Source organism: Zalophus californianus, chromosome 9 (genome assembly GCF_009762305.2).
Source record: "Zalophus californianus isolate mZalCal1 chromosome 9, mZalCal1.pri.v2, whole genome shotgun sequence".
Classification (NCBI taxonomy): Eukaryota; Metazoa; Chordata; class Mammalia; order Carnivora; family Otariidae; genus Zalophus; species Zalophus californianus.
The window spans coordinates 550,707-576,904 of NC_045603.1; the positions used below are offsets into that span (position 1 = coordinate 550,707).

General features: G+C 63.5%; 2 protein-coding genes across 16 annotated transcripts in view; both read right to left on the reverse strand.

Moving 5' to 3' along the window:
* Positions 1-53: 53 nt before the first annotated feature.
* Positions 54-10,540, reverse strand: TRABD (TraB domain containing). Of its 4 annotated transcripts, none has more exons than XM_027595198.2 (10): positions 10,456-10,540; positions 5,479-5,553; positions 5,016-5,088; positions 4,354-4,520; positions 2,928-3,068; positions 2,332-2,442; positions 2,100-2,239; positions 1,688-1,860; positions 1,493-1,604; positions 54-1,324 (listed from the first exon to the last, which is right to left on the reverse strand). In XM_027595198.2, exons 2-10 carry the CDS (start codon positions 5,515-5,517, stop codon positions 1,174-1,176), a joined length of 1,107 nt encoding a protein of 368 aa, XP_027450999.1. In that variant the 5' UTR covers positions 5,518-5,553; positions 10,456-10,540; the 3' UTR covers positions 54-1,173. The 4 variants fall into 4 exon arrangements, with proteins under 4 accessions (XP_027450999.1, XP_027450998.1, XP_027451000.1 ...); XM_027595197.2 differs by having other exon boundaries at positions 54-1,351; positions 10,456-10,539; XM_027595199.1 differs by lacking the exon at positions 5,016-5,088 and having other exon boundaries at positions 1,174-1,351; positions 10,456-10,520.
* A 3,949-nt stretch (positions 10,541-14,489) lies between these two features.
* LOC113922777 (pannexin-2) overlaps positions 14,490-26,198 on the reverse strand; it is an 80,911-nt gene continuing 69,202 nt past the window's right edge. For 11 of the 12 annotated variants that reach the window (XM_027595040.2, XM_027595047.2, XM_027595038.2 and 8 more), the window contains 2 exons: positions 16,225-17,670; positions 14,490-15,690 (listed from right to left, as the gene is read on the reverse strand). In XM_027595040.2, coding sequence (XP_027450841.1) covers positions 15,347-15,690; positions 16,225-17,670 — 1,790 coding nt within the window. In that variant the 3' untranslated portion in view covers positions 14,490-15,346. Of the gene's footprint in view, positions 15,691-16,224; positions 17,671-22,529; positions 22,756-26,198 lie in introns of those variants that run through there. The other variant, XM_027595051.2, reaches the window with a different exon arrangement.

The window sequence follows — 26,198 nt, forward strand, 5'->3', positions numbered from 1 at the left end:
CACACATTTCACAAAACAGGAGCTTCCAAAATTAGACTTTATTTCAGTTCCTAAGCAACATGTACACGCGCCTCCGTGACAGGAACAACACGCCCCAGGCCAGTTCACGGCCCTGGGTTTCCCCTGACTTTGTCAGACACTGAGTCAGCACAAGCACAACTGAGCAGGACCCCGGGCCCCAGGTGGGCCGCACAGATGCCGCGTCACAGACACACGACCAGGAGTGGCGACGACACACACGGGCGACGCCCGGGGTGGACGCCCCGTGTGGGGCGGTGGGACGGTGGCCGGCACCCGCCGGCACGTGTGCCAACTGGGGGGCCTTGGCGGACACACGCCCTCTGTCCGCTGAGAGTGCGGCACGGGGAGCAGGTGCGATCCTCCCTGGCCAGGGGGGGGCTGCAGCCCTGGACATCCCCCAGCCAGGGGCTGCCCGAGGGGGCAGCCGGGGGGGCAGCGTCCGGAGGCCGGCCGGGCCCCGCTGCTAAAGCCAACCCTTCCCCCAGGCTCGCCGGCTCAGAGCTGAGTGCCCCCCACCCGCCACCAACAACACACCCTCTTTGTCCCAATCAGATTTAAGGCTAGTATTTCCTGACATTGGCTTCAGTTTGTCTTAAGTTAAAATTACCTGAGTAAAAAAAATTCAGACATTTTTAAAAGCCAAAACCACACCACCTCTGCAAGGAAAGCGGCTACCAAGCTCGGCCCAGCTGCCCCGTCGGGAGGGGGGCTCCCCGGAGCCACTCGAGGGCTGCTCCGGCCCCTCCCAAACGTGCCGGCGGGAACCCCGCAGCCCAGAACCCACCGTTGAGTCGCTCCCGGGCCGGGGGCTCCGCCGCCCGCGCGTGACAAGGCACAGTGAGGTAGGGGAGGGCTGGCCGTGCCCACCTCGGCCCCTCTCCCACCAGCTCGTCCTGATGCCCGTGAACCCCGTGAACCCCAGGAGTGGTCCCTGCAGGGCTGGGGACAGGGTGGGGGCAGGGCTGCTGGGAAGCCTGAGCTCAGAGCAGTTAAATAATTCTTTATTTGGGCGGGTTGGGGGAGGGCAGGCGTGGCTGGGCCTGGACCCCCACGGGGGGTGGCGCCCAGAGCTCCTCGGGGTGGGGGGGGGGCCGGCCCCAGCGCCTCTCAGCTGCTGCAACTCGGGAGCCGCCGCCGCGGTGCTCATCCTTCCTATTTGTGCGGCCGGGCCGTGGATGCCCTCTGCAGACAGTACTGAGTGACAGGCAGTGACAGGACCAGGCTGGTGGCGCGGCGTCCCATCCAGTAGAGGCCGTAGCCCAGCAGGCCCAAGAAGGCAGCCTTCACGGCCAGCCGGGACACTCTGCCGGAGATGGACGGCGGGGGCACGCTGGGGAAGGGAGGGCGGGCTGGGCCTGGCTCAGGGTGGGGGGGCACGTGCGCCCCCAGCCCCAGCATGGCTGCCGCCCCCTCCCCAGGCCCCACTCTGTGCTGGGGGACAGCGTGGCGTGGGTGGGCAGGCGGTACTCACGTCATGATCTCCTGGATGTTGAGGTCTGTGGTCCAGTTCTTCTCGATGCCCGGGACGTGGCCCATGCCCACGACACCCACCACGACGGAGGGGACGCACTTCCTGGGCTCAGCTGTGGGGGAAGCGACGCGTCAGCAGCGGCCTGGTGGTGCCAGTGCCCGGAGAGCCCCCTCCCGGGCCGGCCGTCGCGGTCACCATCGGAGGAGCGCGGCAGCTCGAGGCGCCGGGCGGCCTGCCTCAGCATGTAGGTCAGGTAGACGTCACGCTCTGAGACGATGGTGCGGTGCAGGTCGGGAAACTCGCCGATCATCTCTGCCATCATCTGCTCCAGCAGGTCCTTCTGCTTGCAGCGCTCCACGTCATCCTTGCTGGGGGCAGAGGGCACGCTGCCAGCCTCGTGGGGATGGGGCGGCCAGCAGGAGGCTGGTGCTATTGACCCAGGGCAGGGACCTCCGCACCCTTTGTGTTTGGGCTCACGGCGGAAGGAAGGGGTGGGAAGGCCTTGTTTGAGGAGGCTTAGCCCAAGAACAAGGGGGCTGTGTCGCACGGCGGGCCCCGGGCCACTCTTCCTGGGTGGGGCTGCCCGCGGGAGGCTGAGGGGCCCTACCTGATGGGGTCTGACAGGAAACACAGGCCCCAGGCCAGCTTCACTTTCTGCCAGAAGGACAGCGCCGCGATGGCCCTCTTGAAGGTGACGGGGATGGGCCGGTCGCCCAGGTGGAACTTGCAGAAAGGCACCTTGCTGGCCTGGGGCAGAGGCTGGGTGTTGGCTGGGGAAGCCTGAGCCCCGGGCAGCTGCCCAGGCACTGAGCCCCCTTCCTGGCTGAACCCAGGCCCACCTCCTTGAAGGCCTCCCTGAACTCGCCACCAGGAGCCATGCCCAGCTGCTCGGTGATGTGGGCCGACACTTTCAGCAGCAACATCTGCATGAGTCCGGACATGACGCCGTTCTGCAGGGGAGAGAGCCGACAGTCAGCGGCCATGTGGGCGCTGAGCACAGGCTTCCTCAAACGTGAGGGGAGGCCTTGCCTGTGCTCTGGGACTGAGCAAGGGCTGTGGACAGGCGGCCACATCCACAGTGGATGCCCCTTCCCTCCTGCCCCTCCAGCCCAGACCCCAACTCCTCTGCCCACGTCCCCCCGAGGGGCATATGTTGTGCTGGGCTGGCGGGGACTCTGAGGCCCCCCCTTTCCCCTTTGCCGAGCTCCCTGGGGTCCCTGTCCAGGTCTTCCCTGGGGGTTGAAGCTCACCCACCTTGCCTGCCTTGTCTGAAACCCAATAAAGGCATATGCCCCTCTCCCGCCCCAGGCCAGGGCCCCAGGGCGGGCTGGGCACCTCCACACTGCCTGGAAGGCCGTGTGCTCACAGGTGGGCAGAGCAGGGAGCGTGGCTGCCTGGGGAGGGGTGCACAGCCCACGCCCGCCCGACACCGCACCTGCCTCACGGCTTGCTGCAGCTTCTCCAGGCTGAGCTCCTTGGCCTCCTGGAGCAGCGTGCTCTCGTCCATCTTCAGCATGGACACACGGTATTGGCAGAGCTCCACCACCACCACGTCGGGCTGCACCTCCCGGATGGTCTGCAACGGACGAGCCAGCTCAGCCCCCAGTGCGGGCCCTGACCCTGATGGTCTGCAATGGACGAGCCAGCTCAGCCCCCAGCACTGACCCTGACCCTGATGGTCTGCAACGGACGAGCCTGCTCAGCCCCCAGCAAGGACCCTGACCCGGACCCTGATGGTCTGCAACGGACGAGCCAGCTCAGCCCGGTGCCTGCCCCCAGCACGGACCCTGACCCTGATGGTCTGCAACAGACCAGCCGGCTCAGCCCCCAGCGCAGACCCTGACCCTGATGGTCTGCAATGGACGAGCCGGCTCAGCCCCCAGCGCAGACTGTGACCCGGATGGTCTGCAACGGACGAGCTGGCTCAGCCCGGCGCCCGCCCCCAGTGTGGACCCTGACCCTGATGGTCTGCAACGGACGAGCCGGCTCAGCCCCCAGCGCAGACTGTGACCCGGATGGTCTGCAACGGACGAGCTGGCTCAGCCCGGCGCCCGCCCCCAGCGCAGACCCTCACCCTGATGGTCTGCAACGGACGAGCCGGCTCAGCCCCCAGCGCAGACTGTGACCCGGATGGTCTGCAACGGACGAGCTGGCTCAGCCCGCCCCCCGCCCCCAGCGTGGGCCCTGACCCGGATGGTCTGCAACGGATGAGCCGGCTCAGCCCGGCGCCCGCCCCCAGCGTGGACCCTGACCCGGATGGTCTGCAACGGATGAGCTGGCTCAGCCCGGCACCCACCCCCAGCGCGGACCCTGACTCTGATGGTCTGCAACAGATGAGCTGGCTCAGCCCGGTGCCCGCCCCCAGCACGGACCCTGACCCTGATGGTCTGCAACGGACGAGCTGGCTCAGCCTGGCGTCCGCCCCCAGCGTGGACCCTGACCTGGATGGTCTGCAATGGACGAGCCGGCTCAGCCCCCAGCAAGGACCCTGACCCGGACCCTGATGGTCTGCAACGGACGAGCCAGCTCAGCCCGGTGCCTGCCCCCAGCACGGACCCTGACCCTGATGGTCTGCAACAGACCAGCCGGCTCAGCCCCCAGCGCGGACCCTGACCCTGCAGGTGGAGGCCACGCTGGGACCGACCGAGAGGCCCATCCCCAGGGGGCCACCTCAGCTGCCGTGGCAACAACTCATTTAAGTGACTGAGAGAAAGCAACACAACAGAAAAGTGCACAAGGCCACGAGGGCTCCGTGGCCTCAGAAACCCCTTTTCTGAGGGGCACTGGACTCATGCAGGAGGGCGGCAGCTCACGGGACGGGGCCGCTCGGCCTGAGGCCAGCCCCGCGTGATGGGCCTTACCTTCACCACGTCCTTCTTGCTGTCGTCACTGAAGTGGGCGGTGCCCACCACATACACCCTGCTCCCATCCTCAGCCACCAGCTCGGTCACTGTGCGCGGCAGACTGGGCCGCTCTCGCCGTCTCCTCAGCTTCATCTCCAGGAGCAGGGTCAGCGCGTCCGCGTCGGCTGCAAGGACAGCAGCTCAGCTGGGGTGCCGTGCACACCGGTGGCCTGGGCTCCCGGTTCTCAGGCTGAGCCACACCCGGGGCCCAGATGCACACAGGGGCACGCGCCCCCAAGCAGCACCGCCCACGGGGGTCCCTCCCAGCTGTGACGAGCCGGTCCCTGCTCACTACGGAGTGCAGCTGGGCTCAGCACCGTCTGACGAGACCCTCCCTGTGGAAAGGGTCCTGGGCCTCGGGAAGCTCTGCATCCTCCACGAGGGGGAGCCCCCAGCCGTCACGGCCTCCACGGCGTCTCTGAAGCACTCAGCCCTCCGCCCCAGGGAAGGGGCTCCTGATGGAGCTCCACCAACCCTGCCTATGCTCCAGAGCCTCCTCCCCAACAACCCGGGGCTGGCCCGGGCCGCTGGTCGCCAGACTCAGATCACCCAGTCCGAGCCCCTTCTGCCAGGGAGCTGCCCCTGCCCCCCAGCCCTGAATGATTTCAGGGAGCACGCACACAGGTTCTGGGATTCTCCAGAAAGCACCCTGGGCACCACCTCTGAAGCCCCCACAACAGGTTCCATGTCGGCCTGCAGAGGGAAGGGAATGTGTGAGTCGGGGTGCCCACCCTCCCTGGGGCCTGCCTGGGCTCAGGGCACCCACTTGTCCCCAGTGGGGCCCACCTAGGACTTGGGCTACTGCTCCATCAACTCCACATGCTCCCCAGCATTCAAAGCCTCTCTGTGATCATTGCCTTGTGTGCAGCCCACCCCCAGGGCTCCCTGCCCCAAGGTCCCCCTTGGCTGACCCTCTGGTCAGGAAAACCACACAAAGCTCTCCTATAGAAGCAGCCAGAGTGATCCCAGGCGGCCACACGGAGGGGGGACCCACACTCTGCTGACCAGCTGGCTGGACCCTGAGCCCAAGGTCGTACAAGAAGCAGGCCCCCCACACCCCAGCATCTGGCCCAGGCCTCTGACCTCCTGAGGTGGCTGGCCCTGCTCCTCCTCCCCCTCCATGGCTGGGTGGCGGCTCCTGGCACCGATGAGTGAAGCCTGAGGAGACAGAGGAACCATGTTCGCACCTGGAACCCCAGGGCCGTGCCCAGTGCTCAGTCTGTTTTGAAAGATCCGTGGGCGGGATCACAGGCTCTGCATTTCCAGATAGATCGTCACCTGTCCGCCACCAGTTATGGAGGTCCAGGGTCCCTTGTGACCGGGCACGGTAGGTGTGGGACCTGTAAACCCTGCACCACGGGGCTAAGAACAGGGCTGGGGATGCCTGGCTTTGCCCCAGCCGGTGAACTGGGGGTCTTCTGTGTCACCAGGGACAGACAACTGCCAAAGACAACGGACCGTTCAGAACTCCAGGGCCAAGGGGAATCAGGAGCCCAAGACCTGTGTCAGACCGTGGGATTCTGGACACCGGAAGGGCCGGCAGCACCGACAATGCAGACTTCACCCATGCTTCCCCAAGATGCCACGGGAAAACTCAGCCCCGAGTCTGAGTGCAGGGGTGGCCAGCACAGCGGGGCAAAGCAGCTTGAAATGAGGAGCCCCTGGAGAAGTCTGACTCGTGACTGCAGGCCGTCACTCCAACTGGTTGGAAGCTGTGGTGCGGTATTGTGTTTGGTTCTGGAGTCTGCCTCTGTCCCATGTGCACCAGGGGATGGAAGGGTGCAGAGCGGTGCTGTGGGGAGCGCCCACCAGAGCTCTGCGGCCCCAGGGGCCGTGCAATGGGGGCTGTGCAATGCTCGCGGGCCTCACTTCAGTCTCACCCTCACACCACACTTCTCAACGTTTCACAAGAGAAGGAAGAGCACATGGTAAAGTAAGGCACTGCGTCAGGTTCACTTCCCCTCTGAGCACCGCAATCACAAGGGGCAGTGAGCCAGCAACTCCCTGCTTCCCCCTGAGCCCGTGTCCTCCTCAGCAGCAGGAGGGACCCGCCACCTGCGCAGGCAGCTCAGAGATGGAGCGGGGCTCCCTCCCAGTTTAACCAAACGCCTGATCTGGTGTCCAGGGACATTCGGACAGGCCTCGGAGCTGACCGGGGTGGGGTGGGCAGCCCATCCTGAGGATGGCCAGGTTTCTGAAAGAAATACAGTCACAGTAAGGGTCAGAAAGAGGAACTGGCTTAGGGCCAAAGGAAGCAGCTAGGCCCTGGTGGGAGGTTGGCCAGCAAAGAAGGGTGGCTGGGGAGGGGAAAGAAGGCCCGGCCTTCTAAGCACTCCTCCCAGAGTACCCCCTGTCCAGGATCCCCAAAGCCCCGTCTTCCCGCTTCACAGATTAAAGCACTCCACCAATGCAAGATGCCAACTAAGTACAAACAGGAAGCGGTGTCTGCAGCTGGAGGGCAGGGCTGAATGGTCAGGGGAGCTGGGCCTGCCCCTCTTCAGGCCCCTGAGCTGGCCCAGGGGGGCAGGTGGAGATGCCGGTCCTTAGTCCAGCTTTACACAAAAAAAGCAAACAGTTCTTACTTCTAAGCAGCACAAGGCTGCCAAAGTACCAGAAAAACTTCTTAAGAAAACATCCTGTGCTCTGGCAGGGAGGCTCCCATTAACAACCAGCAAATCTGAGGTCACCACGTTGTCGTTGTTGCCACAGCCTTCCCTCCCACGGGTGTGGTGGTGGCAGGTCTGGGGCTTGGCAGCCCTCGCCCGCCCTGGGGCAGTGTGGCCAGACCCACCCTCTGAAGCCCAGGAGGAAGCCTGTTCCCACAGGGGACAGGCCGGCCCCACCGTGCACAGGCTGGGGGCACCGTTCCGGGTGTGCCCTTTCTGAGTCCTGCCTCCTGTGGGCTGGGGGTATGTGGGTGGCAGACGAGCCTGTCAGGCCTAAAGCCCAGCCCTGAGCCTGTTAAGTGCCAGGACCCGGGTCCCCTGGAGCTCTCTGGCCCACTCCCCGCAGCTGCCCCCCAGAGATGGGTGCCTGGTCTAGCCGGGCAGGAAGGCCCCTGAGACCCCTTCAGCACTGAGTCCGTGATTCTGAGAACCCTCCTTCTCTGACGCTGCTGCAGCCACACACTTTCCAATACCCTGGTTTCTCTCGACCTCAGAGGTGGGTCCCCTGGCAATACCCTTGTAAAATGTCATTTCAGTGGGTTGTAAATTTCAAATATTTATGGCTGGGGCCTGAGCCTTTCCCAGCTGCCAGGAGGGAAGCAAAGGCCCCCACAGACCTCCAAGCCCAGGCCCCACCTCTCTGCACCCACCAGTGGCTGCCGGGGAGCGTCCACATCCCTCCTAGTTTCCTGCCACACATTCTCTGGATCTAGAGGTCCCAGCAGTTCCTTACGCCACTGCAGTGACAAGCAGAGCCCTGGCTGACATCCTCGAGGGGAGACAAATGTGTCCCTTCCTAAATCCATAGCCCAGTGTGTAGCCCTGCTACTGAGCCACGGTCCAGCCACCAGTGCTGGGGGCCTCTGGAACCTGGCACAAAGCAGGAAGAGCCTTCTGCCAGATGCAGTGGCTACCCACTCCCTCTGACCAGCTGTCACTGCCAAGCAGGGTTGTCCACCGAGATGACCTGTGGGCAGATGCCTCAACTGTACTGCAGGGGATGGCCTGGGTTTGGCCAGATCTCAGACCAGCCACTTGGTGCTGCATGGCCCCGGGCAGCACTCTCCAACCTGCTGGGACTCTTAGCTCCTGCCTCTAGGATGGAGGTGGTTAGAGCTATCACCCAGACGTCCCATCTGTCTGCACACAGTAGGCCCTCTCCCAGCTAAAGACGTGTGCCACACGCAGATTTCACTTCAGCTCATGACCTATAGACCTCTGTGGGCTTCCTCCTGCGTGGGCAGGAGCAAACCCCATGGGGCACAAAAGAACCAGCAGTCTGATTTCAGGGGACAACAGAACATGAGTCTTCTCTGGCCGTCTCCTTATCTGTAGAGGGATACACCATGATCTGGCTCTGGAAATCATAATGCTGCACACAGAGGACAGCAGCAGAATCACCACAAGCTTTCAGGAAAACAAACTCCAAAGCGGTGGGAATTCCCAACAGCCCCAGGAGGACCCACCCTGCCCAGTACTCCAAGAAAAGCACCTGCTCAAAGGACAGGAAAAGCCCCACTTGCACTAGGGACCCACCTGGGGTGTACAGCCCTGAGATACAAATCAGAGTAACACGTTAAGTTGTTCTGCCCTGGAGGATGTTGTTAGCATCTGATAATGTTTTGCTGGGTGTCCATTTCAGGACAGAAGCAGAGGACATCAGACAGTTCAGTGGGAGTGGCAGACCCAGGTTCCTGCTTGCCCAGCCCAGGCAGGGGAGGGTCCCATTGCTATGCACTGAACTGCGTCCTCCAAAATTCATATACTGAAGCCCTAATCCCCAGGGTGATGGTGTTTGGAGGTGGGGCCTTCGGGAGGTGCCTAAGGTTACTGTGAAGTCATGAGGGTGGAGCCCCATGATGGTATTAGGGCCCTTATGAGAAGAGACACCAGAGATCTGGCTGTGTGAGAACACAGTGGGAAGACAGCCATCAGCAAGCCAGGAAGAAAAAACCCTCATCAGCAACCACCCTTGATCTCGGACTTCCAGCCTCCAGAGTTGTGAAAAAAATCTGCTATTTAAGCCCCATCTCTGCTGTTTGTTATGGCTGCAGAGCAAGCTGAGACACCCATCTCTGCCCCCCTCGCCCTTCAAAAAACTGGAAAGCCACAAACTGCCTCCCGGATCCCAGACTGGCTTCTCAGTGTGGCCAAGACCTGACCAGCACCAAATGGAGTTCCCAGAAAAGCCTGCATCTCCCAACCAACCCACTAGGCTTGCTCAGAAACTCAGAGGTCCCAATCTGGACAGACCAGTGGGCTATAGAAATAAACGTCCAGCTGGGAGATGGCAGGATGTGGCCAAAGCTCTGACCTCCCCAATGCCCCCACTTCTTAAGCCTGGGCACCCCTGGCCACTTGAGACCCCCCTGAGACTGGCAGCACCTGCTTTATGGAGGCGTGGCAAAGTTTGGGATTGGGATAGAGGATATATGCCCACTTGTATCTGAGCTGGAGGCCTGAATGGCTCCTTTTCCAGCACACCTGACTCCTGGAGCCTGGACACTGCCCATTGCCAGGCCCCCACACTGACCAGCACTGGAAGGCGCTGTGTAGGGGTCTGGCTACTCACCCTACCAGGCTCTCTCCTGGCAGCCTCAGACACCATAGCATCACGGCCGTTCTGTAAGACGGACCAGTGGTCCCAGAGTCAAGGGTCCCTTCCAGTCATGCTGCAAGGGGGTGAGCAGGAGAAAAGGGGGCGGCAAGAGACCCAGAGAGAGCTGAGCCCGCCCAGGAGCGCAGTGAGCCTGGTGGCCGCACATCTCCCTCTCCAGGGCACCCCAAACGCCAGTGGGATTCCACCTGGAAACCACCCATTCTCCTAACGAAGCTGTCCTGATGCCCAAAGGTGGCAAGGACTTGTGAGCGGAGTTCCTAGTTGTTTCTGAGAGGCCGATACCAAGGCGGCCTTGCCTCTCCGGGGAGAGTTTTAGACTCTCATACGCGGTACTTTGTGGCACAGAAGTTACACCTCCATACGACTGCTTCATGGAAACAAAGTGGAGACTGTTGCAGGCCGCTGAAGTTCGGCTGCGCGCACAGAGGGACACCTCCGCTCCGCTCTGCCATATGGCAGCCCTACTCGCTCGGCTTGAAGGGCAGAGGCCACCAGCACTCGGGCAGGGCCCGGGGTCTCCGCCGGGAGAGGCCCGCGGCCCCCGGCCCGCCCCACCCGAGCCCTCACGCCCTCTCCCCCGCCCCCCTCCCCTCGAGCCCTGGCCGCCGACCCGGCCCCGCGCGCCCTCTTTACAGGCCTGGGCTGACCCTTCCAGCCCCAGACCCCACGCTGGGGGCTGACTGGGCCCGGTCCAGAGCGAGGTGGCCCCCGTCCCCGACCCCGACTCGACCCCGACCCCTGCCCGTCAGCCGGGGCCCGCGCCGCGCAGCGTACCGAGGCGGGGCGGCGCTCCTCAACCGGCCTCCATGCGGCTAGTCGCCCCACCGGACGGGGCGGACCGGGGCCGGGACCGGGGGCGGAGCGGCCGGACGGGCCGGGGCCGGGGGCGGGCGGCGCGCGGCATGCCGGGAAGCGCAGTTCCACGCGCCGCCCGTCCGCTCCGTCGGCGCGCTCGGTCCGCGCCGCCGGACTACACTTCCCAGGGATCCGCGCGCGAGCGCCCGCGGACTACACTTCCCAGGAGCCGTGCGCGAGGGCCCGAGGACTACACTTCCCAGGGGGCCGCGCACGAAAAGCCCCGCCCCACCCCGCTCCACTCCGACCCCGGCGCCTCTGGTTCTAGGAAGGAGATTCTGGAGACGTGAGTTCGAGTCCCCGGGCCTGTGGAGGAGCCCGGCGGCCTTGCAGAGCACTCTTAAATTCTCTGACCGCAGCTCCCAGTCTGTAAAAGGGATGACGTTCCCGCGATGTCAACGGAGAGACTTTGTGTCAATCGCCCAAGGGGCAGCCTATAGTGGGATGGGAGGAGCAAAAAACTCGGGGTGTGGAGCAAGCCCACGTGCCTCTACCTGGGTTGGGGGTGCCTAGACTCCCGCGCGCCGGCGACCGGGCCATCCCTCGACTTGGTGGGTGGAGTCCCCTGGGAGGGCAGGCGCCAGGGGTCCTGCTGCCTACCAGGCTGAGACCTGGACCCCAAGCCCCGGAGGGGTGTTTAATGGGCGGTCTCAGATCGGGCGGACCCCGGCGAGCCTGGAGCCACAGACCCACTGCCGCGGAGGGGCCCCAACCGCCATGTCTCTGGCCCCTCATCGTCCCCATTTGGTCACGTGGGCGGTGGGGGGTGGGATGCGGACTCCCAGTAGGGTGTCCCGAGGCTACCGCCCTCTTCTCCCCACGTGGAGCGCCCCCGGCCGCCCACCCCCACTGCCTGGGCCCTGGAGGGGGCCTGGGGCCTGCTGCCCTCGCCTGGGCCCTCCTCCATTCTCGCAGGGTGGTTCTGGGGCTGGGCACCCTGCAGCTGGTGGATGTGGGGACGGCTTGCCTGCTGGCCACACGCGGACCCCCGGTCAGCTAGCTCCACTGAAGCTTGTGTGCAGCTCAGGGCCGTGGGACGACTGGCTGGCTGGGGGCCTCAGTAGCTGGAGCAGGCTGCCTGCCCTTCACTCTGGAGCCACCTGGGAGTGAGGGCACGGTCCAGTCCAACCCCCACTGGGCCTGGACCTGCTGGGCCAATCCACCAGCGCTCAGAGCGGGGCACTGGGCCGCCCCTCAGGTTCCAGGAAGAAAGGCCCTGGCATTGGTGACTTGTAGGGGTCACAGGTTCCCGTGTTCTTTGGTGGGGTAGTCCTGGGGTCCAGCTGATGTGAGAGATAATCCCCCGGCCACTCTTGGTACCAGGCTGGGCTGTTTGCCCGCTGAGCTCTGTATACTGGAGACTCCAGGCTGACGCTTCTGGGGCAGGCTTGCCGCCCACCTCCCTCCTACGGCTTCTTGGTCCCCGAAGGGCCCGGCTGGCCTCAGGGAGGCCTCTGTCCTCCTTGGTAGGTGCTCCTCCTGTCCAGTTACTGTTCCGTCCCTCTGTGCCGGCTCAGGTCGTTTCTGCGTCCCAGCCACCTTCGCCGCCTTCTCAGGAGCACGCACTGTGCGCCAGGCAGCGTGTGGTGGGGCCTGGGGCGAGTCTGGCTGCTAGGCCCATGCTGTGCCGGCGTGCCAGGAAGAGGCCTGGGTTCCAGTCTTGCCTGTGTGGGAGCCTCTTCTTTTCTGAGGCGGGGCCAGTTGCCCCCGGCCGCTGCAGTGCCCTGGCTACAGGGAAGGGGTGAGGAGATGAGAGGTGGGCGGGGGGCTTCAGACCAACACTAGAGCTGATGGGGTGCCCTCCTGCAAGAGCGGGGTCGGATGGCGGCCCTCGGCACCTGCAGGGAGAGCTTGGCTTCTACGGGATGGTGACTTGGGCTCTTCTCTTCCCCAGCAAACCAGGGCAAGGGTTCAGCTCACGCTGACGGCACTGCGTGTGCTCCGAAGGACGGACCTCTGCGGGATGAGACTTGCTCTGCAGTGTCCCGCTGGGCGTTGGCCCCGGGGACAGGTGGCTGAGAGCCTGACAGAGCAGTCTCCTCAAAGACATGGAGGTGGCTGCGCGGGGGGCCTCCTCGGCAGGTGTGCGCTAACCGTACGTAGACGTGTATGTGTGAACATCGCTCAGCCCGCGGTACTGGTGCTCACTGGCAGGGCGAGGGTGCACGGGACCGGCCTGCTGCCTGGCCCAGGCAGCGAACGCCTCTGCGGGGCTCTGGGGCCATCTCCGCTTTGAGTGCAGTCACCGGGGCAGGGGCAGGGATGACCGGTGCAGGGCCCAGCTGAGCTCTGCACGTGGATGGGTAGGGTGGGCAGGTGAGTGTGGCCTTGGATGGCTGGGGAGGCTGGACTGGACTCCAGCCACACTCAGGGAATGGCGGGCAGCTGGGGGTGGGGGCGTGGCAAGAGCTGCGGACTTGAGTCCCCCAGGTGGGCACAGCTACCCTGCTCACAGGGTCATAGAGCCGGTTGATGGTGTGGACCAAGGTAGGGGGGAGCTGCTGAGGGACCAGGGGCTTGTCCCCACTCTGCAGAACTGGTCCTGTGGGCATGTGGGGTCCCTTCCCTGGACACGTGGAAATGGTGAGTGCCAACCCAAGGGGCAGTGGGCTTCACAGCCTGGGATGCTGGGCGGGAAGTGTCCTGGCTCAGGTGAGGCCGAGTGCTCTCTGGGGACAGGGTGTATTCACAATGCCTTTTCATTTTCTGATATTTTGACATGGGGCCAAGTTGACCCTGGAAGGTCGGCCCCTCCCAGGACTAATTCCTAGAAACAACAAACTCCCATGTACAAACCAGCTGACCCAGGACCCCGGCCCACCACCCCCTCTGTGGGGCCCCCACCCTCGGGGCCTCCCTCACCTGCTCCCACCACCCAGGGCAGGTGCCCACCAGCCAGGTGAGCCCGGGAACCCGTGGTCGGTATTCACGCAGGCCAGTCCTAAGCCTGTTCACCTGCCTTGTCCGTTCCTTCCTGCGGAAACCACAGGAATGGCTCCTGCCCTCGTCCCCCTCCCGCTCTGCCTGCTGGCGCTTCCCCCAGCGGCCCCCAGCCTGGGCACGGCATGCCGCCTCCTCCTGGGGGAAGCTCTCTTCCCGATGGCGGCTGTCTCTTGGTCGCAGGCCTCAGCAGACCTGAGTGATAATAAAACCACACTTAAAATCCATGGAGGGATGCAGTCCCTTGTCTGTGTCCCTGTGTGATGAGCCAGCGCCAGGGAAGCTCAGCCTGCCCAGCTCAAGGCTGCCCCGGGGATTCCAGGGGCCGGGCCGGGCAGGTCTCTGGGCAGCACAGCAAGTGGGCTCACACTGGTCTCAGCCGGGCCCCCCCCGGCCCCTCGCTCTAGGGCCCGCAGGTTTCTGGCCTGGCTGCCTCAGCTACCTGGCTCCAAGGAGCCTCTGTTCAGATTCTCGGGGTCCCCAGCCATGGACCGAAGGGCACGTGGGTCCATGGTGTACCCGTAAGACTAGACTCATCCCACCTGAGTCGTGGGCCCAGTGAGGAGGGCCCCCTGCCCTGGGTCCCTGGAACATGAGGGGCACCCCCAGCAGTATCAAGGGGACCTCTTCCGGGAAGATTCTGTGGCTCTCCCTGTTCCCCTAAGTGTACCCAACAGTCCCCTGTCCCCAAGCATCTGATGGAGGGGACAGCCTTCTGGGGGCTCCTGCCTTTGCCTCTGCTGAGCCTGTGAGCCCAGGGAGGGCAGGGCTCACCTGAACTACCCCCCAGGCCTGGAGAGCATGCCTGTCAGTCAGAGGTCATGGAAGGTCAATGGCAAGTGACCACCATGTGCTCCTGCCTCACGGTGGGTGCAGCCGGGCCCCCAAGGTGGCCTGGGGGGCAGCATCCCCTCGTGACGATGGTGGGTGGAGGGCAGCTGGCCCAGACGCGGCAAGCCCAGTCAGAGCACAGGTCTCCTGCAGGGTGGACCACACGGGACTCAGGCGGTATCAGAATAATATTTATTGATCTGCTCGGTGCTACCTTGTTAATACTGTCACGTTGTCACCGTGGCTGAGGTAATAGGGACAGACCCTCCGAGCGCCGGCCCTGGGTCCCCACGGGAAGCAGCGTGGGTCCTTGGGTGGGGGCTGGTGGCCTGGGTGGGGGGACGTGGTTATTGCGTTGGACTCCTTCCCTTGCACGCCGGCGTCCACACCAACTCAGCTCCGTGCCCACTCATGCACACATCCACTCGCACACCGTGCCCTCGCCTCTCCCTCACGCGCCCACACACACGCCGTCCAGGCTCCTGATCACGTACGCTCAGTAGTTACAGTAATCATAGTAAAATAAAGTACAGGTATGTCGGGATACAAGGAGAAAGTGCATGTTGATCTGATGGAGGGTGGACCCCGGCACCTCCCACTGCAGGAGGGAGCCCTGAGCACGGCCCCTTGGGCATAGCCAGGCCTGGGGGTGTGATCACCCCCAGCTTCCTTCCAGGCTCAGGACCAGAGTTGTCCTGCCTTAGCCTGGGCCCAAGACAAAATCGACTAAAAAAATAAACTCTTCACCTCACAGCCGAGTGCCTGATGCAGGGATGGGGGGTGGGGGTGGGGGTGGCTCCAGGCCTTTCTGGCTGGGGGCTCCGCCGGGGTCAAGGCCAGCCCCTGGCCCAGCCAGCACCCCAACGATGCTGTCTTGGGGGGCGGGTGGGCCAGGTCTCAGCCCCAGGGCATGCGGACAGGAGGCCAGGAGGTGCGGGCAGTGCTGGGTGAAGCAGAGACCACATCCCCGTGGGGCTGGGGTCCGCGGCACTCCTCAGTCATGCGGAGGGCTCTGTAATGGCCCGGGCAGCCCTGTTCCTCAGAACTCCACGGTACTCACTACTGTCCTCGGCTCGTCAAAGGTGGCGATGAGGATCTGCTGGGGGGGCGGGATGGCGATGAGGCTGCCCACCTCTGGGGGAGCCCGGGGACCCCCGTCCTCCTCTTCCCGGGCTTCATACAGCGTGCTGATGTGCAGCAGCGGGTGTGTGGCATTGCGGCTCAGGATCGCGAGCGGGTCAGCTTTGCCCAGAGTGGCTGGCGACAGAGGGGCTGTGGCGGAGGCTGCTGGGGGCGAGCGGACGTGAAACGGGCCCCCGGAAGGAAGCGTGGCCCGGGCTGGCTCTGCTGGGTACAGGATCTCCTTGTCAGGGAGCGGAGCATCTGCAAACAGCCGACAACACGGGCAGGTCACAGCCTGCGGGCCGCCCGCCCCTCCACCGCTGCTGCCCTCTCAGACCCCGCCGGGCAGAGACTGGTCACCGAGGGCCCCGCTCCGGCGTAGGCCCCCCGAGGCCCCGGGGAGGGCTTGATTCTCCCTCCTCCTGCCTCCTTAGCCATGTGGGGCCGCCCAAGCCCCTCTCTGCACACTCCGGCCTGCTTGGGCGGAATCTCGCACTGCCTCAGGAGCAGCAGAACCTTCTCCATTTCCAGAACCTTCTCTAGAGCCTGAACAACCTACTCTCCTAACCCCTCGGGCTCTCCTGCTAGTGTTCCTCCTGTGTGCCGGGCAGGGCCCCTCATGGCCTGCCTGCGTTCTGCCCTAAGGTCGGCCCCCCGGCTGCCCACCCCCTTCTTTCCACTAGCTGCTTCACCCCCGCACACGGTTCCTAGATGCCTGGTCTGCGGCGGACGGTGCGTGGGGCGGGGTGGGGGGGGGGCGTCCTTCCCTGGGGCCGAGGGTCCCCAGCCGCCTACCTTTGGTGGGTGCTGCGGCCAAGCCCAGCGCACACTCCTCCGCCTGGGACAGGAAACCCCCTTCCTGGCTCCGGGAGGCGGGCAGGGCGGCGGCGGGCACGGCCTCGGGCTTGGCCTTCTTGGTGCCCAGGATGTAGGGGTGCACGTCCAGGGAAAAGTGGCGCGCATGCTTCTTGTCGGGAGCGGGCCCCGCGTCGCCCCCGCTGCCCTTGTAGTGGTGCGCGGCGCGCGCGCCCGCGTCCAGCAGCGGCGCGATCAGCGTGTCCGTGGCCGTCTTGCGGCGCACGGGCTTGGGCTTCTCGGCCTTGCTGTTCTCCACGCGCATGATGGCCAGTGGCTCCTTGAAGGGCTGCGGCAGCGGGTTGCTGGTGGGGATCCACTTCATCTTCTTGCGCGGCCGCTTGACGACGGGCGGCTCCGCGGCGCCGTCGGGCTCGGCCGGGTTGGCGCTGGGGTCCACGGTCTGCACGCCCGCGTCGCGCACGGTGGGCGTGGCGTCGTGGTTGGACTGGGCCAGCGCGGCCAGCAGCTGCCGCACCACGTTGTCGTACATGAGGTCGCTCTCGTTGGTGATGAAGTCCAGCCGGTTGAGCGACTTGATGTGGTCGCGGTTCTCGTTGCAGAACATGGCCAGGATGTTGATGTCGCAGAACTGGGAGCGGCGCCACTGCCGGCGCGTCTTGATGCCCACCTTGTGCAGCTTGTCGAAGATGAAGTTGCTCTTGCGGAAAATGAACAGGTGGATGAGGTTGACGAGGATGATGAGGTTCATGGCGCACAGCAGCACGATGTCCACGCCTGCCACGATGCGCTGCAGCTGCACGGACGGGAGCTTGCAGCTGACGCGCACGGCCGGGCCCCCGCCAGCCGGCCCGTCTGGGGACGCGCCCAGCGCGCACGTGAACTCGTTCTGCTTCTGGGTGGCGTAGTAGGTGCACAGGTAGGAGATGGGCGCCACGCTGAGCAGCAGGATGAGCAGGTGCCGCGCCAGGTACAGCTTGGCCAGGAAGTTGCTGCGGCCGCGGCGCTCCAGGTACTTCTCGAACAGGTTCTGCTCGGGGCTCTTCTCCTTCTCGGCGTTCTCGATTATCTCACGCCGCTCGCGCTCCGTGATGCCGGGCCCCTTGGACTGGATCTGCTTTTCGATCTTGGGGGCGCGGCCCTCGGCCGCACGGTGGTAGCAGTTGTCGATCTCCTGCAGCAGGAAGTTGAGCTCGGAGGTGAGGCGGGTGGAGGCCAGGAACTCCCAGCCCAGCGCGGGCACGTACATGATGGCGGCGAAGGCCAGCAGCGAGTAGGGCAGCAGCTTGTGCTCAAACAGCGACGGCCACAGGCTGGCGTCCACGCCGGGCAGCGCGTCCCGCAGCTCCGTCCAGCAGTAGCCGCGAGCGTACAGCGCCTGGTCGCGAGTGAAGTTGTGCGGCGTGTAGCAGTAAATGGGCTCCTCTGAGGGCAGAGAGGAGACTCGGGCTGGGGCGCGGGGGTGGGGGGACGCGCCAGACATGCCAGGGACTGCTGTTCCCCAGCAGAAATGCCCCGGTCGCCTACGACCCGCCGCGGTGGCTGGGGGGGCTCACCCTGGAGACCCCCACATACAGCAGCTGCCTGTGGCACAGGGTGGGGGGTACAGCCCCTCAGGGACTGCCCTGCACTTCAAACCTGGGGTCCCCCTCTGTATGCATAGGGTCTGTGTGCACGTGGGGGAAACCCAATCCCACAGGGCAGCAGGACAGGCCCCTCAGCACAGCTACGGGCCCTGGGCTGCACTGCCGGGGGCTCCATCTTTAGGAGGGTGAATGGCCCGGACCGTCCTACCTGGCCAGAGGCAGTTATGGTGGCACAAAAGTGGGCCCTGCCTGCCCCTGAGGGGTATGGGGTGTCTCTCCCAGACCCACTGTCCTGGAGAAGGGCAGGCTGGGAGTCCTGGACGCTGGGTGGGCACGGGCAGTGACCTGGACCCTGGCAGGAACACTCACCAGCACGGCAGTGTCTGCCACTGGGAACGGTGGAGACCTCCTGAATTGCAGAAAAAAGGCTGTCACTGAACTTTATTTTCCCTCCCAGATGACGACGGGCACAAAACAACACCAAAAGGACATGTCTGGAGCCACGCTGGGGTCCACCTGCTGGGCTGTTACATTTGAACATTTCTCCAAAGGGCAACACCTGGCAGGCATGGGGCTGTCCTTGTGCGGCACTAGGCCCCCATGTTCACTGCCCCGAGGGACTGGCCACCCTGCTGCCAGGCCGGCTTGAGACCTCTCACCACACAGGTCGGGGGTCAGCGGCCCCCCTACAGCGCTGCCCACATTGCTCCTCTGGCTGGTGGGATCCTACCCCCAGACCTGGCTCATGGCCCCCACCTCCTCCCAGGGGAGGTGCAGACCCTTCCCAAAGGTGTCACGTACTAATACCCAGAACTTTACACAGACTCTGCAAGGGGGATTAGGTTAGGGCTCGGGGCGGGGGCGGGGGTGGGAAGGATGACCCTGGATTATCGGGTAGGGGTCCTTAGAAGAGGGAGGCGGGAGGGTCGGAGTCAAGGGTGTGAGGATGAAAGCAGAGAAGATGCCACTGTGCCAGGCTTGAAGGTGCAGGACAGACCACAAGCCGAGGACTGTGGGGTCTTTAGAAACTGGAAAAGGCGAACGAACGACAGTCTCCCAGAGCCTCCGGAAGGAGTGAGGCCCTGCTGGCCCCTAGACTTTAGCCCCATAAAACTCATTTCAGATTTCTGAGCTGCAGAGCTCTAAGATCAGAAACTTGTGTCATTGAAGCCACTAAGTTTGTGGTCACTCGTTAGAGCATCAGCCGGAAGCTAACGCAGGTGGTGGCTGGCCACTTGCTGGCTGGCTGCCTCCTCTGCCGAGACCCTTTCCTGTCCCCCCATGCCTCCCCCAGTGGTGTGAACAAGCGTTCTCCCACGGCACGGTGCTGGGGGCCGAGGGGGTGGGACCCCGTACACGAGGGAGGGCAAGGCCCTCAGAGGCCACAGACGAGGGTCGGGGAGACTTGGCCGCTGAGATGTGCGGCCTCCCCTCCCCAGAGAGCAGTCAGCCTTGCTGGCTCCCCCGGCCCTCCGGACTTGGCACAGGCCCTGAAGCCCACGCTCAGCAGTCCTGGGGCCGAGCACTTGCCCTCTCTCCTTTGCGAAAAGGGCACGCACTCTGGGGTTACCTGCGCCCCTCCAGGCTAGAGAGGCCCCCAGGTGATGTGGGGCCCAGCTATCTAAGAAAACGCTGCTGGAAGTTCCCCTGTGCGGTGGCCCAAGGACATCTGCGGGACCTGGCAAGCCCACAAGGCCGGCCCCCTCTGTCCACGGCGCAGTGGGGGGTCTGCTCACAGCAAGCCTGGCCAGGGGCCACGGGGCTCCTTCCTGCCGTCTGTGGCCCTCCAGACTGGGGGGTTCTAGGCTAGGAAGCCAGCGCTCCCTCGTCAGCTCCTCACCCCGACCCTGGACATGGCCAACGTGTGTGGCCAGCATCGTGTCCTTGACAAGCAAACCAGGGCGCACAGTCGGGTCTCCCCTGCTCTAGGGGGTCCCCAAGCAGCAAGCTCCCGGGCATTGGGCATCCACCCCGGGCAGGGTCGGCTGGGGGTGGTGAGTGTCGAGCCCCCGTCTCCAGGCCAGCTCCTCGCGGATGGGGCACGGATCCTTCTGGCACACATGCTGGCCCTGTACCCGGGGCTGGGGCCTACGGATGGATGCAGACACAGCGCTGGGGGTGGGGGGGATCTGGGTGGAGGGGCCTCCAGTGCCCTCTGAGGGTCAGAACTTGTGACCTCACTTCCTTCTTGCACCCCTGCCCTACCTGAGTCGTCCCCACGTGTCAGCAGGGCCTCTCCTGGCAGTTCAGCTTGTGGACACGTGGTTCCCCCTGCACCCCTACTGTCCTCGGGCCTGGGGAGGGGCACAGGGCTCGTCCACATTCTGTGTGAAGCACCAGGAGACATCCCACTCTCCTGCCTTGACCCCCAATCCACGTGAGCAAGAGCAGCTGCTGAAGCCCCCCCAGACCGTGAGGGGACCAAGGCAGGTGCAGCCCCTCTCAGCAATGGGGCCAGAGCCCACTTGACCAGCTCTTGCCAGCCCCCCTGCGTTCGGGGACCTGGAACAAGATTTCCTCGGGCACACCCAGGTGCCAAAGGCGGGCATGTTCCACGGGACGCGCTGCATGGCCCGGGATGCAGGGCAGCAGGGTCCAGCGCCTGTCTGCCACCGCTCAGAAGGTCTGCCTTGTCCATGCTCAGGAGCCCAAGTGGGCACAGGCATGTCCACGTGCAAATGCAGGTCAGCACGGGGCGGGGGGGCAGGCCTGCACAGGAAGTTCCAGGGCACCCCCAGGACCAGGGATGAAGAATGAACTTGGGAGACCCCAGCCTGGCTGGGCATGGAGCGGTGCTGAGGCTCCACTTGGGGTGAGCTGGACGCACTGGACAGCATGAGCATGGAGCCCCTGTCCCCGGGGGGGTGGGGGTCACCTGAGGATGGCAGTCCTGAGCCTGCCCCACTGTGTGCGTCCGTAGTGGGCAGAATTGTGTCCCCCCCAAAGATGTTCAAGTCCCAACCCCTGGTTCCTGTGAATATGACCTTGTTTGTACAGTGGTCCTGAGAAGGTCGTACTGGGGGCACCCAGGAGGCTCAGTTGGTGAAGTGTCTGGGCTCCACACTCAGCGGGGAGCCTGCTTGGGATGCTCTCTCTCCCTCTCCCACCCCCCCTCGCTGCGCGTGCACTCACTCTCTCTCTCTCTCAAATAAACAAATCTTAAAAAAACAAAACAAAATAAAACAGATAAGGTCACACTGGAGTAGGGTGGCCCCAACCCAATGATCCATGTCCTTGTAAGAAGAGGGGATTTGGAGCAGACGCCCAGGGAGAGGACCAGGGACGGGGTGAGGAGGCCCCGGAAGCTGGAGAGCCAGAAGGGACCCTCCCTGGAGCCTCTGGGCGAGAGGCCCTGCCCACACCCTGATTTTGGACTTTTGGTCTCCAGACTATGACAGTTGAGTCACCAAGCTTGTTACAGTCGTCTTAGAAACCCAATACACCTAGATGTCCTGAGCGACACTGGTGGGTCACACCTGCGTCTGCACGTGCACTACCCCCGTCCCTGGGAGAGCGTCTGGGCACCGGTGTCCAAAGAGAGAAACCGCAGAGGCCCCCAGTCTCAGAGCGGGATCACGTGGGCCCGAACATGTCCACCCTCAGGTCTGGTGGGTTCCCAGGTCATGGGGACCCCTAAAAATCGAGCCCTTTGTGAAAGAACCAATGCAGAAGGCAAGAATGTCTGCCAATGTCACTCAGGGGACAGAGTCACCTGTCCCTCCTCGAGGGGTGCACAGGAACACCCACACCCTCCGCCATGGACGGGCACCTCTGGCCCTCAAGTCTGGCCAATGGACTGCGGAAGGGCCTCCCTGGACCCCTTGCCAACCAGATCTGGGTGGGTGGGTGCCATTCTCTGCCTCCAGCCTCCCACCTACCTCTCCCTGCCCGACCCTGTCCCCGCTCCTCAGGAAGGATGGTACTGGAGCCCACTCTTCCGTCCGCTTGCTCCCAGTGCCTCCCAGGCTGGCTCACCCAGGGTCACTTGTCAGGAGGTCCTCCTGGTGCCCCCATGTCTGTCAACTTAAGGCCTCAGCATCTCACAGCACTGGTTCCTGTCAGTGCCCTATTCCACCTGCATGGGCCTCCTGCTTGGCCAGGTGGGGCCACTGCCCAGCACCGCTGTGGATGCTCAGCCTGGCCTCACCCGTCCTGCCTGCAAACCTTCTGGGCTCCCCACGCCCAGAGCAAGGCCTCCCCCTGTAGCTGACCAGAACCGGCTGGGTCTCAGGGACCCTCGCTGCAAGTCCGGCCGCAGGGCTGCGCCAGGTGCTCTGACAGCCTTTGGCTTCAGTTACCGTTCTCATCACCTGTGACGCCCTTCTCCCGTCCCCACCTGGCCACTCCTCCCCCCTCAGAGCCGGCCCACTCCCCCTCCTGGTCTCTCCTGCCAGACCCCAGGTTTCATTTATGCCTGAGACCCACCAGGTCCAGGATGCGTCCACCCAGGGCTCACGGTGAGCGCATGGAAAGTAAAAACAATACATCGGAGGAGAGGGGTCTCGGAGGCAGCCCCAGGCGACTGGCGACATAGGCAGCGATGCGGGGGGAGGGGGTGGTGGCTGAGGATCTGCTGGGAGACCCCCGGGGCGCCGCCAATACCGCCAGGCCCCAGTGGGTGGCCCGCGGCGGGATGCCGGCGTGGGGACTCGGGGAGCGCCCGGCGCCCGACACCTGCGGACGCGCCCCCGGCCTCACCTGCGAAGTTCTTGGTGAAGACCAGGGTGACCAGCAGGATGGGGACGAGCACGGTGCCGATGGTGACCACGCGGTCGAAGGGCAGCTCGAGCTTGAGCTGCAGGAGCAGCGCCGCTAGCGCGCCCGCCTTGTCGTCCTGCGCGCCGGGCAGGATCAGCTCGCGCAGCTTCTCTCCGGCCAGCAACGCCGTCGCCATGTCCGCGGACTGCTCCAGGAGATGGTGCATGGGGGGCGGGGGCGCGGCCCGGGGGCGCGGGCGGGGCCGCGGGGCGGGGGGCGCCGGGGCGGGGCCGCGGGGCGGGGGGCGCCGGAGAGGGCAGGCGGGGACGCCGGGACGGACGGGGGGCGCCGGGCGGCAGGGGAGGGTGGCGGGGCTGCGGGGGGCGCCGGCCCGGCGCGGGGGTGGGGGACGCTCCGCCGCCGCCCCCGCGGGCAGGGGTCGGACCGCCCGCGCCCCGCCGCCCCCGCCTCGGCTGCAGCCCCGACCGGGCCTGGCGCGTCCCTCCGGCGGGGGCGGCGGCTGCTGTCCCTGGCTGGGGCCGGGGCCCCGCTCCCACCGCGGGGAGGGGGCTGTTTACCTGCGGCGACTTGCGGCGTGGCTCCGCCCCCCCCCCCCCCCCCGCCACGCAGATGCGGCGCCGGCGATGACTTTGCAAAAAATATTTAAATTAAATAAAATGAATTAACAATGACTGGCCCCTCCTCCTCTTCCTCAAGATGGAGAGAGGGTGGGGGAGGCCGAGCGCGGGCCCCCTCGCCCGGCTAGTGGTCGCGGGAGCCGCCCCGGCGAGGAGGGGTCTCCTCGTCCCGCCTCCTGCCGCCTCCACCACTTCCCTGCCCGGAGCCTGGACGCTGCGGTGGGCGCTCGGACGCACGCGGGGGACTGGGCAGCACCCCCCGAGTTTGGGGCAACGGCCCGCGGACACTGTGGGGCGTTTTTCCCATCCCCCAGCGCCAGGGCCCCCCATCATTCCCGTGCCCCGCTTCCTACTCTGCCCTGCACCGCCTCCCCACCTCACTCACTCCTCCCTTTGCCTCAACCGACAGACACGCTGGGGGCTGGACTGTGCCAGCCTCCGGGGTAGGCTTTGGGGTGCGTCTGGCCCGGGCTCCCTGCCACCTTCCTGACCTTCATCCCCTCCATTCCCACGCCCCACGCCCCACCACTCCCGCTGTTCTCCTCCGGAACAACTGCGCACACACTTCTCTGGGTTTGGTCTCAGGCGCAGAGCGCAGTCACCACCTTCAAGCCCCGCTGCCTGCAAGACCCTCTGTGGTTCATCATTTTTTCATTTTCTTTCATGGCTGGTCCCCTTCCCACTATTATGGGATATACATGTGCTATCTTTGTGAAATATTTAGCGTGGTTGCAGTTTTAACTTCATTCAACAATTCCTACGTCTTGGGCACCATATTTACAGGTCCTGAGCCACCAGGGTGAGCCAGTCACGCTCCGCACCTTGCCTTTCTTCACCTTTCTTAAGGGTCTCTATGCTTTTAAAGATTCAGGTATGTTTCTGAATGATGCCCACCCCTGGCTTCCAGCGGGTGTTACTTGTCTACTACGTACTGAGGCAGTTGGGCGGCCTACAATTTCCCACCCCTCAGATAATGCAGTGGCTCCCCGCAAAACCCAGACACCCTCTGTACGACCCAGCTGACCCCCCAGAAGACCTACACATGCCCCCACATAACCCAGACACCCACATACAACGTAACTCCCCCAAACCCAGCTGCCCCCAGAGAACTCAGCCACACCCCTATAAACCCAGACACCCCCCCCAGATAATCCAGACACTCCCCAGCTGTCCCAGATGCCCCCCCCATAATGGCATGGACATCCCTAAGGCCCTTTGGGAACCCCCAGAGTGGTACCACTGGGGGCACCTTCTGGGTTGCTTTCCAGAAAGGCTGGACCACACTTCCACCATGAAAAAGAGGTTCTATCCCCAGAGTATTCCCAGCTCTTGGCATCATCTGCTTTCTGGTATCTGCCGTCCTAAGGGCTGCAATGTGGTTTCAGTGTTTTCAGTTTGCCCTTTTCCGATTCCTGGTGGGTTTACTGCCCGTTCAAGCCTCCGTGTGTTGAGAGCTCCTGTCTGTGGTTCATTTGCAGGAGGTCTTGGACTTACATCAGTCTCTTTGTTAATCCGCTTATGGGCTCCTTCAAGTCCTTCTGTCTGTTGGGTTTGTCCATGGCATCTGGACAGAAATCCTTAACATCATTTCTTCCCCCGCATGGTTTGTGGTTTTGTTTGCAACGTCACAAAGGCATCCTGGTGTTGCTCTAGGAGAAAGACAGTGTATCCTCCACATTCTTCTGTGGCCTGTAAGCAGACACGTTGAAATGTGCTTTGTTTCTGTGTTGGGGTGAATTCGTGATCTGTAATGCGGAGATTTCAGGAGATGACTCTCCGAGAAGATCGAACCCAAGCAAATTCCATAGGTGGTATTACTCATCTAGCAGATACCCTTTTAGCTGGAAGACCATGCATGGAGGTAGAAATGCAGCTTAGTTTTTCTCCATAAGATGAGGTGTCTTTTCCCAACACTTTGACTAAGCAACATATCCTTTCTTAGACCACCAGATGTCATCACCACATCTGGAATGGGTTTGTCCTTGTAATGGCTTTGCAGTACACCAAATACGTGGATGGGCAGGTACCCCTTTCCTCTTTTTCAATAGTGATTTAGGTATTCATGACCTTTACTTTTCCGTATACATTTTAGAAAGACTGGTCAGGTTTCCTAAAAGGAAATCTAGCTGGAATATTGAGATTGCCTTGAATGTATATTAGCTTGGGGACAACGGAAATCTGTACAATTGTATGTGAAGTTCTCCCTTCCATGAACATAGTATATTTCATTTATCGAGATCTTCTTTATATCCTGTAGTAAACCCTCAAATGTTGTTGCATAGGCTTGTTATGTCCTAGACACATCTAATTTTTGTTCCTCTGTACACAGCACCCCATTTCAGCTGGTTAGTCTGGTGCAGAGGAACACTGCTAGTCTCCATGTGATCACGGAGTTGGCCTATGGGCACTGGCAGGCTGTGGAGTTGCCTCTGGAGTACAGTGGTGCTTGGGACCCTGATGGCCCATGCTCCGTAAGAAAGGCCAGGCCCCTGTCTTCCCATCCAACAGAGGCAACACCCTGGCAGAGCTGAGGCTGCACTGTGGACCGTGCACCCTTGCCATCCCCATTGCAGCTGCTGTCTTAAATGTCATTGTTACTCCCAGAGAGCGGCCTGGGTGGGGCTGGGTGGGGGCCAGAGCAGAGCGGTGAGAAGTGGTCTCTGATGACAGCCCACACAGGGCTCAAACCCTGTAGAGACCTGGAGCCCGGACCTCTCTCCTTCGTTCTCTCCCCAGGGGAATGTGCAGAAGGGCTGGAGAATGGGGGCTCCCACACTCCTCACAGCTGGCTGGCGTGCCCAGGCTGAACTGGAGGGCTACTCTTTCCAAATCCTGTGTCCAGGGAGGACCACACTGGGGAGCCGCTTGTCCTTTCCTGTGGTCACACATTAGCATGTGGCTTTTGACACATGAAGAGATTTTGAAAGACTAAGTGCTGTAGCAAACTTTTTTTTTAAGTAGGTTCCACGCCCAGTGTGGAGCTCAATGTGGCCTTCAACTCATGACCCCGAGATCAAAACCTGAGCTAAGA